Below are 13,757 nucleotides of genomic sequence, written 5' to 3' on the forward strand. Positions count from 1 at the left end.
ATTTTCCATCAAGTATATCTTTATAATTCTTCACACGGATCATTTATGTCATTTTAAGGAATGGGTGAACAGTACATCTTCACCCTTACTGGAGAACAAACCCAGCAGGGTGTTAATGTACTGGTAATGTAATGTAAAAGTAAGTCTGCCACATCACAACAGCATAGTGTGCTGCCATTGAGCTTGCAAATGGCCACCATTTTGTTTTATGCTCTCTACATGGCTTTGCAGTTTAGAGAACATAAAATTAAAAGGAAAGTTAAAAAAAAGTAATGCATGCATGTCTTGGGAGTTGGGTTTTTGGAAGTGTGTCAGTGTGTGTGCATCTATGGATGCAAGACAGAGAGAAAGTGTAAGACAGCTTGATCAAGAGAGGCAGAAATGGGGGCAAAGCTGCCTGCCACAGGCTTCAGCATGCTTTCCCTAAAGAAGAAGAATGCAACTCTAATGCCTGATATTATTGACTGACTTTAATCTTCAGTGATTCACACACAAAACAAAGATTCTGTGAGGGTCAGAGCAGAACTACAAGCAAAATCAAAAATTTAGTAAATTACAGAATTAATTTACACATACCGGCAGAATGGCTCTGTTACTGTTGCGAGTCTGTAGCAAATTCCGCTGTTGAGACAATAAGTGCTGTAATTTTCTTCACAAGGTACTTCATGTGCTGTAAATTACAATAGAAAGAGAACTTAATAAAACAAGCATTTATAGTTGCTTACTAGTAATGTAGCTGTATAGTTTAAGTACTGCATGTGCAGTCGGGAATTTGTTCTATTATAAAGACTTTAAATAGGCTCACCTCAGCACTATGGGGAATGTAATAAAATGTTGGCCAGTGTTCCTACACTCATATATAACAACATCTATTCATACAGGTAGTATTCGCTGAATTCTCTTTGCTGTATATTTTCATTCTTCAAGCATCCCCTAACAAACTATATAATGTACTCCAAGATTCTATGACCTCTGAGTAAGTTATAGTTAGTTGGGAGTATGTAGGTCCTGGAGCGGGGGGGGGGGGTGGCATCCCACTCAAGCAACTTCTGCTGACCAAAAGACACCCTGATATTCAGAAAATGTATCATCTCTCGTGGTAATAGCCTACAGTACATTAGCCAATTACCTGGATTATGAGAAAATGTGATACAGGGGCAGTTATGACTGCAATGACAAAGAACTAAACACACACTGACCAATATTAGTGCCATCAGACCTGACAGAGGTAGTGTTCTTCCTATCAGTCCAGCTACTCATGCAGTGCATGGCATCCCCCTACACTGTCACACTGAAACACACACACACACACACACACACACACACACACACACACACACACACACACACACACACACACACACACACACACACAAACACACACACACACACACATGCACGTGTGTACTCTTGTTGAAAATTCCTTATTATTTGATCATTATGGTTCCACAGTAGTTTGGAAAGCCTTTTATCTGGCTCATCTAATTTCCAAAGGCATCTCCACTAGATCCAAGGAAGTCTTAATTTCTCTTTACTTATATCTTATCATACCCATTGTTGAATATAATTCTCCTTTTGGCATGCATTTGTCTAAATATATCACACAACTTGAGGGACCGCAGACATTATAACTAAAATATCAGTGGCCTCAAAAATGTTAGTTTTCAGGAGAAATGGACAGCCCTTTCTTTGCACTCAGTCTGTAACAGCCTCCTGTATGGAGATCTGTTTCTAGCCTTTTGGGCTATGAAAGATCCAACCCTATTTGAACTCCTATTACTTCACAGAGCTAATAGTATCTCAAGTAATTGGTTAAAAGAACTAAACCTTCATCAACAGATAAATAAAACATGTTGGCTTGATAGATTCATATCCCAATGCATCTCTCATCTCTGGAACAAACTTTTACTTCATGTCAAACAGAGTAGCAGCCTTCCAATCTTCAACATAGTTTTAGATAATTAGATGAGCAGCCTCAAATTCTCTCCCTGCCTATCTTGTCTTGCCATCTTGAGGCTAGAGGTAACTTTTGAACAGGATTTTTTTGTCTAGGCTTGTATTGGTCTTCAGACTGATTGGCCAGTACTTACCTTTGAAACTATGAGCCTCTTAATGTCTATAATGAGTGGTATTGTGGTGAAGACAGGCAGCAATTTTATACCCGTTGCACTTAGAGTATGTTTTCTGACCTTATTTCTTTGATTAGTTGACATAAAATAAGTAGTTTTTTGTACTGGAACCACTCTGCACTTAAAGTACTTGAAAAAAATTGATTGTTTTGAAGACTGCACTCTCCAATGGGCAGACTTGCATTAGAATGAAGGAAAAATAATAAACCTAATCAAATGTCTCAATAGATTAAGAACAACATAAAGTACACAAACCTTGTGCTTTTTATTTGTCCTTTCATGTCACTGCAATATTATTATTATTATTATTATTTCAGAAAACCATCAGTTGGACTATGATTAAGCATGCTTCTCTTTCATACAATTCCTTTCTTGTTTTAAACTACAACTTTTTTCCCTACACTCTCCTAGACTCCTCTCTGTAAATGGACTTTGCACAGTATTGTTAACCTTCTCAACATATAATTAAATAAATATAAATAATTATTTCTTGAGGTAGTTAAGTGCACCAGTGAAATAACTCCAAGTCAACTTTTTATTATAAGGTAACCAAATTTGCTAGTAATGATCAAATTCATTATTATTAACCAAAGGATTATTCTTCGATGGTCAAATCAATGAAAGTAAAGTGCTGAAAACACTTTTGGTAAACATATTTTCAAATGTTTTTTTGCAAGGAGCAGACACTCCTGAACCCCTTGTGTGGTGAGAACCCCCCACAAGTCTCTAACTTATATAAACCAAAACCACTGAAAGTGTCTTTCAGTGATAAATTTGTCATGCTGCTGTCAGTTGATTAATCAGTGCATGACAAATACACGTTTCCTAATGATCATACAGTTGCTATATTGTATTAGATGGAAAGAATCATGTACTGAGAACTAAAGGTGCATAATTTTATTTATCCAGCATACATTTCATAAAAAGCTTACATTTTGCACTGGGAGCAAAATATGCTTCTCGCATTATGTGTTGAAAAACAAAACATTACCACGTGTCCTGCATCATGCAATGAGAACCAAGGAAGCATCCCACTTAAACATGAGAATCAAAGAAAAGAATCTCACACATTATGTACTGGGAAGGTGAACCAAACAAAGGAATATCACTCAGCATGCACTGAAAACCAAAAATACTCACTGCACAACATAAATTGAGGACCAAACACAATATGCATAGACAGCCAAACAAAATATCACCATATAACATGCACTGAGAACCAAACAGTACGTCATCACACAGCATGCACTGAAAAGTAAACAAAGCAGCTTTACACATCAAACACTAGTAATGGCACTGAAACAAGGGAACAAGACACATTATATACCAAGAGTGTGAATTAAACAAGGGAGCACTGAATGAGATGTACCACAGAGAAGGTGGGTGTAATATCAGGCGGGACTTGAAAAAAACAAGCATGCTATAACCTGATTTATCTCAAGGTCAGAAGTGTATGAATCTGTGGAATTAAATGCCATGAAAGACCGCTGTAAGAATTAACAGGTTAGGGCCCAGCAGTAGCTGCCTAGGAGATAACTTCCTACAACTGGGTGTCACCCATGGGGACTAAATAGGTCAGCCGTGTAATGGAAAGGCTGCTGGTCACCATGAAGGGGAGAAAACATATTAAAAAAGTTTGAAGTTGTCAGGACATTCTTAATTGTTATAGGCTGGGCTGTTGCTACTATAAATATTAGGCAGGTCTCAAGTGCTCATTAGCAGAAATAAGAAATTACCGTTGACTATAAAATATCTAAACATATTTATATGAGTGGCCTTTGACAGATGATTTCTGATTGCAGTTCATTAAACTGGATAAGGTTGGACTGTGTGAGCAAACAGTTCACTTTTCTTCCCATTGAGGGGTTACAAAAATGTAAAACCATCACTGAATGACATCGATGGAAGTGTTAAAAATGAATAAAACATTTCTGGACAAGTTAGACAAACCCAGAGGATTGCTATAGAAGGAAAAACATACAAATCTTTGGCCTTCCAGAAAAAAAAAATGAATAAAATATGGTGGCTTTCCTCACTGAATAGATTCTTATGGTTCTGAAGTCCCCAAAGGGCTTTCCTTTGGATATGAAAGCTCCCACAATGTTTAACTAAGCCATCTTCTACACCCAATGCACCACAAATATTAATTGTTGTAAAGTTTCTGTTTTTTTTTTCTGGGACAAGAACTTAGTTCTAAAAGTAGCACAAAGAAATCCTTCTTGAAAAGAAGGAAAGAAATCAGATGGGGCAATGATTACTTTTTGAACACTAAGAAAATAATGGTCTTTACATTCAAATGAGAAACAGGTATATAAAAGTTATTTAATTTATTTGTTTACCATCCTGCATTCATGGAGAAGACAGTTGAATACTTTAGCAGATGCATACATTAAATATAATAACATAATGCTGGAAGTAGAAACAATGGAGTACAAGTGTATATATTTTTTTTTGCACCTAGAAACTGATTCTTGAAAAAAACGCTATTTCCTTTGCACAAGTAAAATGCATCAATAATTCTACCAAAAATAAACATTAATATGATATTAAAACTTTTAATACTTTACATGTACAACATTAATTAGTGTCATAATGTTTAAGATTTTAGTCTGAATTTATACATTATTTTAATAGTTACTGATAGTCTTATCTCATAGAAATTCATGGGTTTTATAATTGCAGCGGCATAGTGAAATTCAATTCAATTACTATATAATAGGTAAGTATGTTATTTTTAAAATTAATCTTGTAGATATAACTACTTTCTGAATCATTGTGGACATGCTTTCTATTAATTAGGTTCATGTATTCTTATAAGTTCATTCATTAATTATTTTTTCTATTTTCATTAATTAGTTTTTCCTAGATTATCAATTTGTTGACTTATTCCTTCATTTTCTGGTAACCCATTTTATCCTTTTCTTGGCAGACAAATTAAATCCATTCTGTAGAGGACACTGTTTTATTGTAGTATCTACACACCCACACACACTCACACACACACCTATATGAGCTATCCACTTACAATATGTCTTTGGGAAATGTGAATAAACCTCAGCACCCAGCAAAAATCCAAGTGGGTGCAGGGAGGACGTGATGATACCACATAGAAGACACCCCATCCAAGAACAAACCATTCTTACTACATCTCTCACAGGATATAGCAATAAAAGAAGTGGTTTCACATAATGAATGCTTAATTTCTGAAATTTCATAAGCTCCAAATAGTGAGAAAATAAAAAGTTACAAAATTAGTAGAGAAATTAACAAGCTAAAATGATTGACATTGCCAACGAATGTTTGGATTGATGAGAAAATAGATAACAGTTATTAGAAATAGAGATAGCAGAAGACAGAAAAATGTTAAACATAGTATTTCAGCCTACATACTTTACAGGACCTATTTTAAAGATTTATATAAAGAGAACTAAATGAAAGAAATCAGCATCAAATTTTGAAATATTAATAAATTAGATAGCCAAATGTAGTACACACCAGACTATAGATTTTAGAGCAGGGAGTATGACAAAGCTCACCCTATTTAATGAAAAATTCTTTACAATCAGTGTTGGAGAAGCTGTCTGTGCCCTAGTGATTTTTTTGCAGTACAGAAGAGAACATGGAATGAGGCAATTAATGTCATGCCACTTTCCCCTAAGAAATAAGTATATGTTTGAATGAATGCAGAGTAAGTTCTAAAGACATAACAATGAAGAGAAGATCTGTATAGAAGGGGAACTAGGCATACTCTAAAATAATTTGGCAAGTAAAACAGGATATCCAAAGACAGCACATAGGATTACACTGAGCAATTTGTTACCAAACAACAGTGGGACAGTGAATGTTAAATATGAAGCTGCAGTAGTTTCAGAAGAATTGAAGAAGCAAAGAAAAAGAACTAAAAGAGAAAATATCACATAATACTGAGGATAGAGGACAGAATTATAAAAATAAATGTTGGAATATGAGTGAACAGGAATAACTTTACCCCTGTAGGAAAAAAAACAGAATTGTAGCAGCCTGATGACTGACTGAAAAATAGAAGAAAAAGAGCAATAATTCACTATAAACAGGCATGCAGAATTTCAGTATCCAAGTATGAATGTAGTAATAATGAGGCAAGACTAGACAAATGTAACCAATGAGTGGGGACCTTGGGGGTTGATACTAGATGTGTGAGCAAGAGAAATGTATTTGATAAGGAGTTGTATTGGAGTAGAAAGCAAGATGTGCATAAACAAACAAACAAACAAACAAAACAAAAAAACGGAAGCAATTATTTGTTGAGGAGCCTGACACCACCGAAAAGAGAAAGGAGAAGAAGAATATTGGTAATGTGAAAGCGTGCTGTTTATAAAATGCAATACTTACAAAGAACATTTCATGACAGAGTCTCAGCTGATCTTTTGAGACTTTTACTAACTTAGTGTTAGGTAATATGACTGCATCTCTCAAACAGCTTATCAATGGGAAGTTGTTTTAAAATATCATAGTCTAACAACATATATAAATAATAATAGATTCTCTTTTAAATTATATGGTCGGGAAGTCACATATAAATGAGACACAGAATTACAGGAAAATATAAATAACACAAACTACTTGAATTAATAACAAGAAAATAGACGTGATATGGACATTTTGGAAGATAGGGAATATTAAAATAGGCAAAGAAGGAAGAGAAGTAAATTGAAAGATTATGGTGTTGCACTGGTGCCACTGTAAAGCATTACTAGAGTTGAAATGGAGTGACATTAGAAATTAAATCATTCATTCAAATTTTTGTTAGAAACAGTTAGAAAATATGTACCTTTATTTGGATTAAATAGGTTGGAAGTCATCAGATACCACACAAACTGATTTATGGTGTTATAGCTGAGTGAGTTACAAGACTATAAATATATTAGAGAAATCTCATGACATGGAGATTTATATTAAATCTCTAGCTCAAATCACAATTAAGATATCTAGGGTACTGACCAGCACAAAGAAAATTTACACCTAAAATTATTTTCATGAGCTGAAAATGTTGCCAGTTTATAAAGTGAAATACCTGGCATTGAATTTTGTCTCATATTTGCAACAGTTTGATACCATTTGCCTTTAGGATATATTGATTAGCAATGTTGAGAATTTCATATTCCAGAACTTCAACTTACATAATAAGAAGACACAGTTATGAGAACAATAATAACATACTTTGATGGAAATTTCTACAGAATTATGATAGCTAATGCCAACAGTATAAATATAGATTTAGAGACATCACATTTCATAATATTATGAATGAGGGTTTCGTATTCCAGAATGTCAAGATTTATAAAATAGCTGCTAAAAAAAGGGAAGTGGGAGGGAGTCTAGATGTTTGATAATCCAAATTAAAATAAGAGATAATACAAGATCACAGATGAGCCTAAAATCAGATAGCTATATGTTGCCTGACGCTGAATAAGACTGTTACAGGTTTGTAGTTCTAAACACATATTACCCCTCAAAATAAAAGAAGCGGTCCTTGGAAAGAAATGTGTGAAGGGCTGAAAAAAGGCTACTGAAAAATTACTGGCTGATGTGGATTTTTCTACAGATAGTATAATCAATAGTTATATCATAAAACTGTTGAAAATTATCAATCATTATGTTAATATGAAGTTACATTTTATTGTACATTCTAAGTGAAAATAGTAAATGTTAATTAACTGAAAAAGAATTTAATCATATTTAATGGTTATAATAAACAGACCCTGGAATTGCCTATTTAAAAATCACTGAGGGTTCTGTCATAGAATACATTATTGCCATTGAAGTTCACAAAGCTGAATATGTTTTGAAATCAAACCAAGAATAGAATGCGATTATTTCCCATTCTGTTTAGATATAAAATACAGAACAAATCTCTGGTTAGGTATGAAATAAAAGGATATAAACCCCAGGAAATAAGAGGATACAGACACCAGGAAATATAAGATCTGGCTAACAAGAGAGCAAATCAATGGAAATGGTGCGTACGTTAAATAATAAGAAGGCACAGTGATAAGAACGATAATAAAAGTACTTTAATTGAAATTTCCACAAACATATAATGGCTGATGTCATCAGCATAAATATAGCTTTAGAGACATCAAGCTTCATAATATTATGATGAGAATAAAAGAGAACATTATAAGATGATGAAAGAAAAATAAAACAGCAACATCAGAGCATGTTTTTCACATTGATAAAGGCTTTGTAATATACAAGCCGAAACCGGTCTGTTTGATACACTTTAATTATTTTTATTTTGGTCTCCACGGTCTGCTGGTCATATATTTGTTCTACATTCTGTTTTAGGACCCTGCAGACGCCTTACTTGCAGAGGCTTTATTTGGGATTGTTGATTCTATTAAAATGCCAAAAAAAATCCCAAGGAAAACAGAAATCAATTTCATTGTATTGCCAAGTGGATTGCATTGCATGGTAAATTGCTGTGGGATTAGAATGTGAATATTTTGAGCTAACACTGATTTGATGGTGATCACATAGCATCTGGCTAAGAGTATGAGCCATTAATTTGTGCACAGAATGTAACTACAACCATGTGGTGAATAGATTCCTGTAATAAATTAGATATACAATATTTTCATACCCTGCGTTGACATGTAAATTTGTTTTTTTTAAGAGGATCACCAAATTTATAATTTCACAAACAAGGAATTTTGCAGTGTGCTTTTTTCTTTTCTTTATATATATATATATATATATATATATATATATATATATATATATATATATTAATATATCTCATAATAAACGTCCATGTTTATCTGTAAAGGGAAAACACTTTACTTACAATACTATGGTTTGCTGTGTTGAGTACACTTAGAAAAGATCACCTTAGCTGATATGATTATATTATTCCTTTGTTAGTGAAATAGCTAAACATGTAGTAGTTGCATTTATAAGTTCTTCAGTTTTATTTTCTCTTTTGCACTAAAATTACCATGCCACATATGTTTTATTCTGTTTTATTGTTCTGTGGACTTTAAACATGACAATCTTATATTCCCCAGCACATACTGTAATTTTAGCAATTAAATGAGTCATTTGTAATTTATGCATGTTGATCCTTTGAACTGCTAATAATATTCTTTTTTATTTGGCTAAAAAGTAAAAAAAAATAAAAAAAAAAACACTGTATATTTTTGCTTAAACTGTATGACTAATATAAATATTACTTACTGTGGTTACTGACTGCTTCCATCTTGTCAGATGCTGGAGAATTGGAAGTGATTTAACTTTGACTCAGTACCTAAACACATAATACAACAAAACAAATGTTATTGATTTGATGAATGCTCTCCAGTGCAAGTACCTTTCTCTTGACAACAACTTTCAGTTTTCTTTGGCCATTCTGATCACGGAGCCTCTCTAATGCTGACATCATATACTCTAGTTTTGAGATGTCTTATCTTGGTAATGTGAATGTATTGCCTTCCATACAACCTGCATATGGCAGTCACATAGAATCATGGATATATGTAGAAGGGAAACGTTGTAACAAAGACATGTAAACATGGAAGGATCTTATGTTCACGGCAATAATATATGTAAGAGAACAGAACATTTCCTGAATAGTCAATAATGCAGCATTCTTCATTATCCATCACTTTTCAGTTAAGTCTGGATTATATGCTATGCTGATGATAAATGTTAGGGTAATGATAAATGCTATTTTATAGTTGCATGACGAGTGTAGCTAGATGAATGATAAATTAAATATCACATATGTGATTAAACATATCTTGCAATATATTTCTTGTGTGGGAATTTTATTAATCATGAAATGTCTGGGAAAAGTTGTACCCTACTAAAACCTAATAATCCTCACTTAAATCCTTAAAAATTCACATCAGCTGTTGCTTTTTGACTGATATTGTTGGTCTTTTTAAAATACTAATGTATCAAATTGAACCATATTTGGAATTAACCAATAAAAATAAATGTCTGCAGAATAAAATGGAATGGAAAGATACATAATGAAAGTGGGAGTTTTATAGCTACTAATAGTTTGTGAAGTAATAATATAAAGATGCGAAAAATCTGCAAAGAGAATCTAAAATGTGCTTCAGGTACAATGATTCATTGGTTATGTTTTCTTTGATGTAGAAATACATTTAAATGAGGATTACTTGACAACAGCTTCTAAGAATAAGATATAAAATATATTGTATAGTTTTACTGAAAATAGAAATCTAGTTATACAGCTGAGATTTATGTAGCCTGGGTTAAAAAAGGAGCAAATGTTGAACATCAGGAAATAAAAGTGACAGTTCCAGTTGAGAACACTTTTATATACATTTTCAAATTTCATGGACTGAATAAAAAATTAAAATTAATTTGTGTGTTATATATGGAAGAAGTGCACATTTTATGTCCATGGCTTCTAAATAGTTGTAACTTTTTAGGACAACCTGTTATTTTGTAATAGTTTCCTGGAAAATTACAGTGTTATCTCACAAGACCCTTCACCATTGTTGTATAACAATATTAACACGTCATCTTAAACTCCTAGAACTGCTAATTTAAAATTAAACTGTTATGATTTATTTATTTATTGACTTATTTACATTTTATTAATAGTACACTCAATGGGCACATAACGTGTTCTATTTTCAGGAGACACTCAGAAAATATTAAAGATAACATAAAATATGTAAACACAAATTCAGCTGTATGTGCAGCCTAAAGAGGCTTTAGGTAAGTAATCTAAGCACTATAGAAAAAAACATAAACACATGGATACAACCAGTTAAGAGAGGAAAGCAGTACACAGCAAAATATAGCAGTGTAATAACATAGTGCTAAGGCTACCAGTGAAACACAAATCAAGCTGCAAAACTGAAAGCAGAATAATGGCTGCCATCTATGGATGCTTTTTAAGTGGTTTTATTTATTTATTTATTTAATGTTGTTAACTAGTCTACAAAACTGTTCCAGTAAGCACTGATTTTAGCTAGTGTATAAACCAAACTACCAACAGAAGAAACAAAAAATGGGCATACAAAAGTCAGTGCACATAAATAGTTACAGACTAAGCCTAACATCAGAATTAGCACTGTAGTAAAAGTAAAAATACCATAAAATCAGTGAGGTAATTATAACAAATGTAGTACTCAGCATAACATAAAATATAGAAAGCTGTAGGTAGTACAATCAAGGAATGTTTTTAAGCACATGGCAGGTCTATTTGGTAATACTAACCAATTAACTTACAATATGCAATAGGTGCCCGTCTGAGAAAAAAATACAATGTTTTAAGTTCTTTTCCTTCCATACTACCTGCAAACCATCAGCTTATCTGTGACCAATTAACATTTTTCCCCATAGGGTGAAATCTGATTGCCCTGTTTGTTCCCTGTATGATGACATCTGGTCACTTTGCTCTCTTTTGGAATAATACTTGTCCCCAGGAAGCCATCATCGAGGCAGCCATTAGGTTGTTTTTTATGCCATAATCCCTAAGCCTCCACAGCAGCTGATGTGTATGGTCCACAATACAGATTCCATATAGGCATGCCCAGCTCTAGCTGCCTCATCTATTGCTTGGTAAGCTCATCCATCATGGCCCTGCTGCTGGTACACCTGCCTGAAATAATAATATACCCAACATACACTGGGTGTCATTATAGTAACAGACATTGCTATCTCTACCAAGGACGGGTAAGCAAGTATTGACACTTACTGCCATCAGCCCTTTGCTGGCTCTACCAATGTCTGTACCTCTAATTGAACTCAGGTCATCTGGTAAATAGGATGTCATCTGGCGATGCCATGGAGGAGAGCATGCAGCAGTCACCAGAATGATGCTATACAGTCTATTCATAACACATGACAATAAAGGGACAAAATGGAAACAGAGACATGGCAGAAGGCAGAAGGCAGACAGGGCAAAAATATACTTCAAATCAACCGCCTGTTTATGCCAGTAATAAAGGCAAACTGTAGAGTACATAAGATGTGTAAGGAATGCAAGTAGGATGGTGGAGGAGATACAGTACAAAGAGGCAAAGGAGGTGAGAATAACAAAGATGCAGTATGAAAAGAGTGAATGGAAAGTGTCAAGAGGGGTTACAAAGACTGATTTTTGGTATATAGTAGAAAGGCAGGCAGGAAGAAGATATTTAGCCAAGTTTGGGAAAGAGAGGACTGGCTGGGAAGAACCCGAGGAACTGAATGCATATTTAGCATGTTTAACATCTGTCTATCCTTTTACAGAAAGGTGGTCATGCTGGGAAAGACGAAAGGAATAATGAGGAAAGCAATGGACAGACAGCAGGACAAAGAAGGGAGGAGACTGGGGTGAGGGTGGGGTGACTGGCTACCCTAAGGGATACTAATCCCAAGGAATTAAATGTACTGTACCCAGGGTCATCATGAATCTGAGTAGGATGCTGGCAGGTTTTTTTTTTAATTTTACATTTGTTTACCAGGAGAGTGCGACTGGACACAGGTCCATTTTCAGTGGAGGCCCGGGGAGAAAAGCTCTAAAATACTACAAAATACTACTAATTAGTAAATAAAACATACTACTAATATACAATGCATAGGAGACATCACACAACTGCATAGGAAATTACAATCTCATGCAATTAAATTAAATTTCAAAAAACATAAAATCAAAATTTCAAAACATACATAATTTTAAGGATTATAATCTGCAATGTAGTAAGCACATACAATTTCAAAATATACATAATTTTTAAGGATTTTAACCTGTGATGTAGTAAGCACATACATGAATTTTTGGATAAACCTGCAAGGTGGTTAAGAACAATTAGTGTATGGTAGTTGTTTCTGGCAACAAGTAATGGTTGCTAACTATATAGTAGATAGGTCTTAGTTCTATACAATAAATATCAACAGTACTGACAGTTTTTGAGGTATGATTAGTAGAACAGCTTTTCCAAGGGTACTGCTATCACATAACAGTATCCTCCTTATGATGCAATGCTATGTATTAACCTGGGGAGTAACAGGAGCATAGCCAGTTGTTTGAATAGTGGGTTTTCAGGAGTTTTTTTAATTGTATAGTAGAGCTATTAGAAGTTATGAGGCTTGGTAGTGTATTCCAGATTCTTGCAATAGTGCACCCAAAGAGAGACGTACCAGCATCATTCTTATATTTGATGACATTTACTAGGTTCTAGTTACTAGATCTTATGGTTCTAATGGTAGTGTAGGGTTGAATTAGATGCTGGAGTGCAGGGGTTTTACAGGAAGGTAGTATAACTTGTGTGCTACTGACAGTTGGGTGAGTAGCAGTAGCTGAGGCAGCTCAAGCCTGGTAAGCTGCTTGAGGGATAGACAGTGATGGGTCCTATATGAGGTTTCTGTAGCGAACTTGGCAATCTTGTTATAACACGATTCCATTTTGTTTAAATCAACCAGGTGGCGATTAGTCAGGATAGGAGAGGCATAGAGGAGGATGGATAAGAGATGAGTCCTTGATATTGTAGTTTTGGTATGTCTAGTGATAAACTGTTTGTTCCTGTAGAGACCTATTAAGGAGAATAGTAACAGGATAGGCTATAGGGTCTGTTGCTATCTTAAGGACTTCTGCTGGTAGGTTGTCAGCAGCTATAGTGGTCAGTT

The 13,757-nt window shown here is 34.3% G+C and overlaps 1 protein-coding gene across 2 annotated transcripts in view; it reads right to left on the minus strand.

The window, feature by feature from the left end:
* NRG4 (neuregulin 4) overlaps window positions 1-13,757 on the minus strand; it is a 103,803-nt gene that overhangs the window by 70,272 nt on the left and 19,774 nt on the right. For both annotated transcript variants that reach the window (XM_044076111.1, XM_044076110.1), the window contains exons 2-3: window positions 9,345-9,414; window positions 577-670 (exon numbers count right to left, since the gene is read on the minus strand). In XM_044076111.1, coding sequence (XP_043932046.1) covers window positions 577-670; window positions 9,345-9,366 — 116 coding nt within the window. In that variant the 5' untranslated portion in view covers window positions 9,367-9,414. The remainder of the gene's footprint in view (window positions 1-576; window positions 671-9,344; window positions 9,415-13,757) is intronic.

This window comes from Protopterus annectens, chromosome 7.part0 (genome assembly GCF_019279795.1).
Source record: "Protopterus annectens isolate FY-2018-M chromosome 7.part0, PAN1.0, whole genome shotgun sequence".
Taxonomy (NCBI): domain Eukaryota; kingdom Metazoa; phylum Chordata; order Ceratodontiformes; family Protopteridae; genus Protopterus; species Protopterus annectens.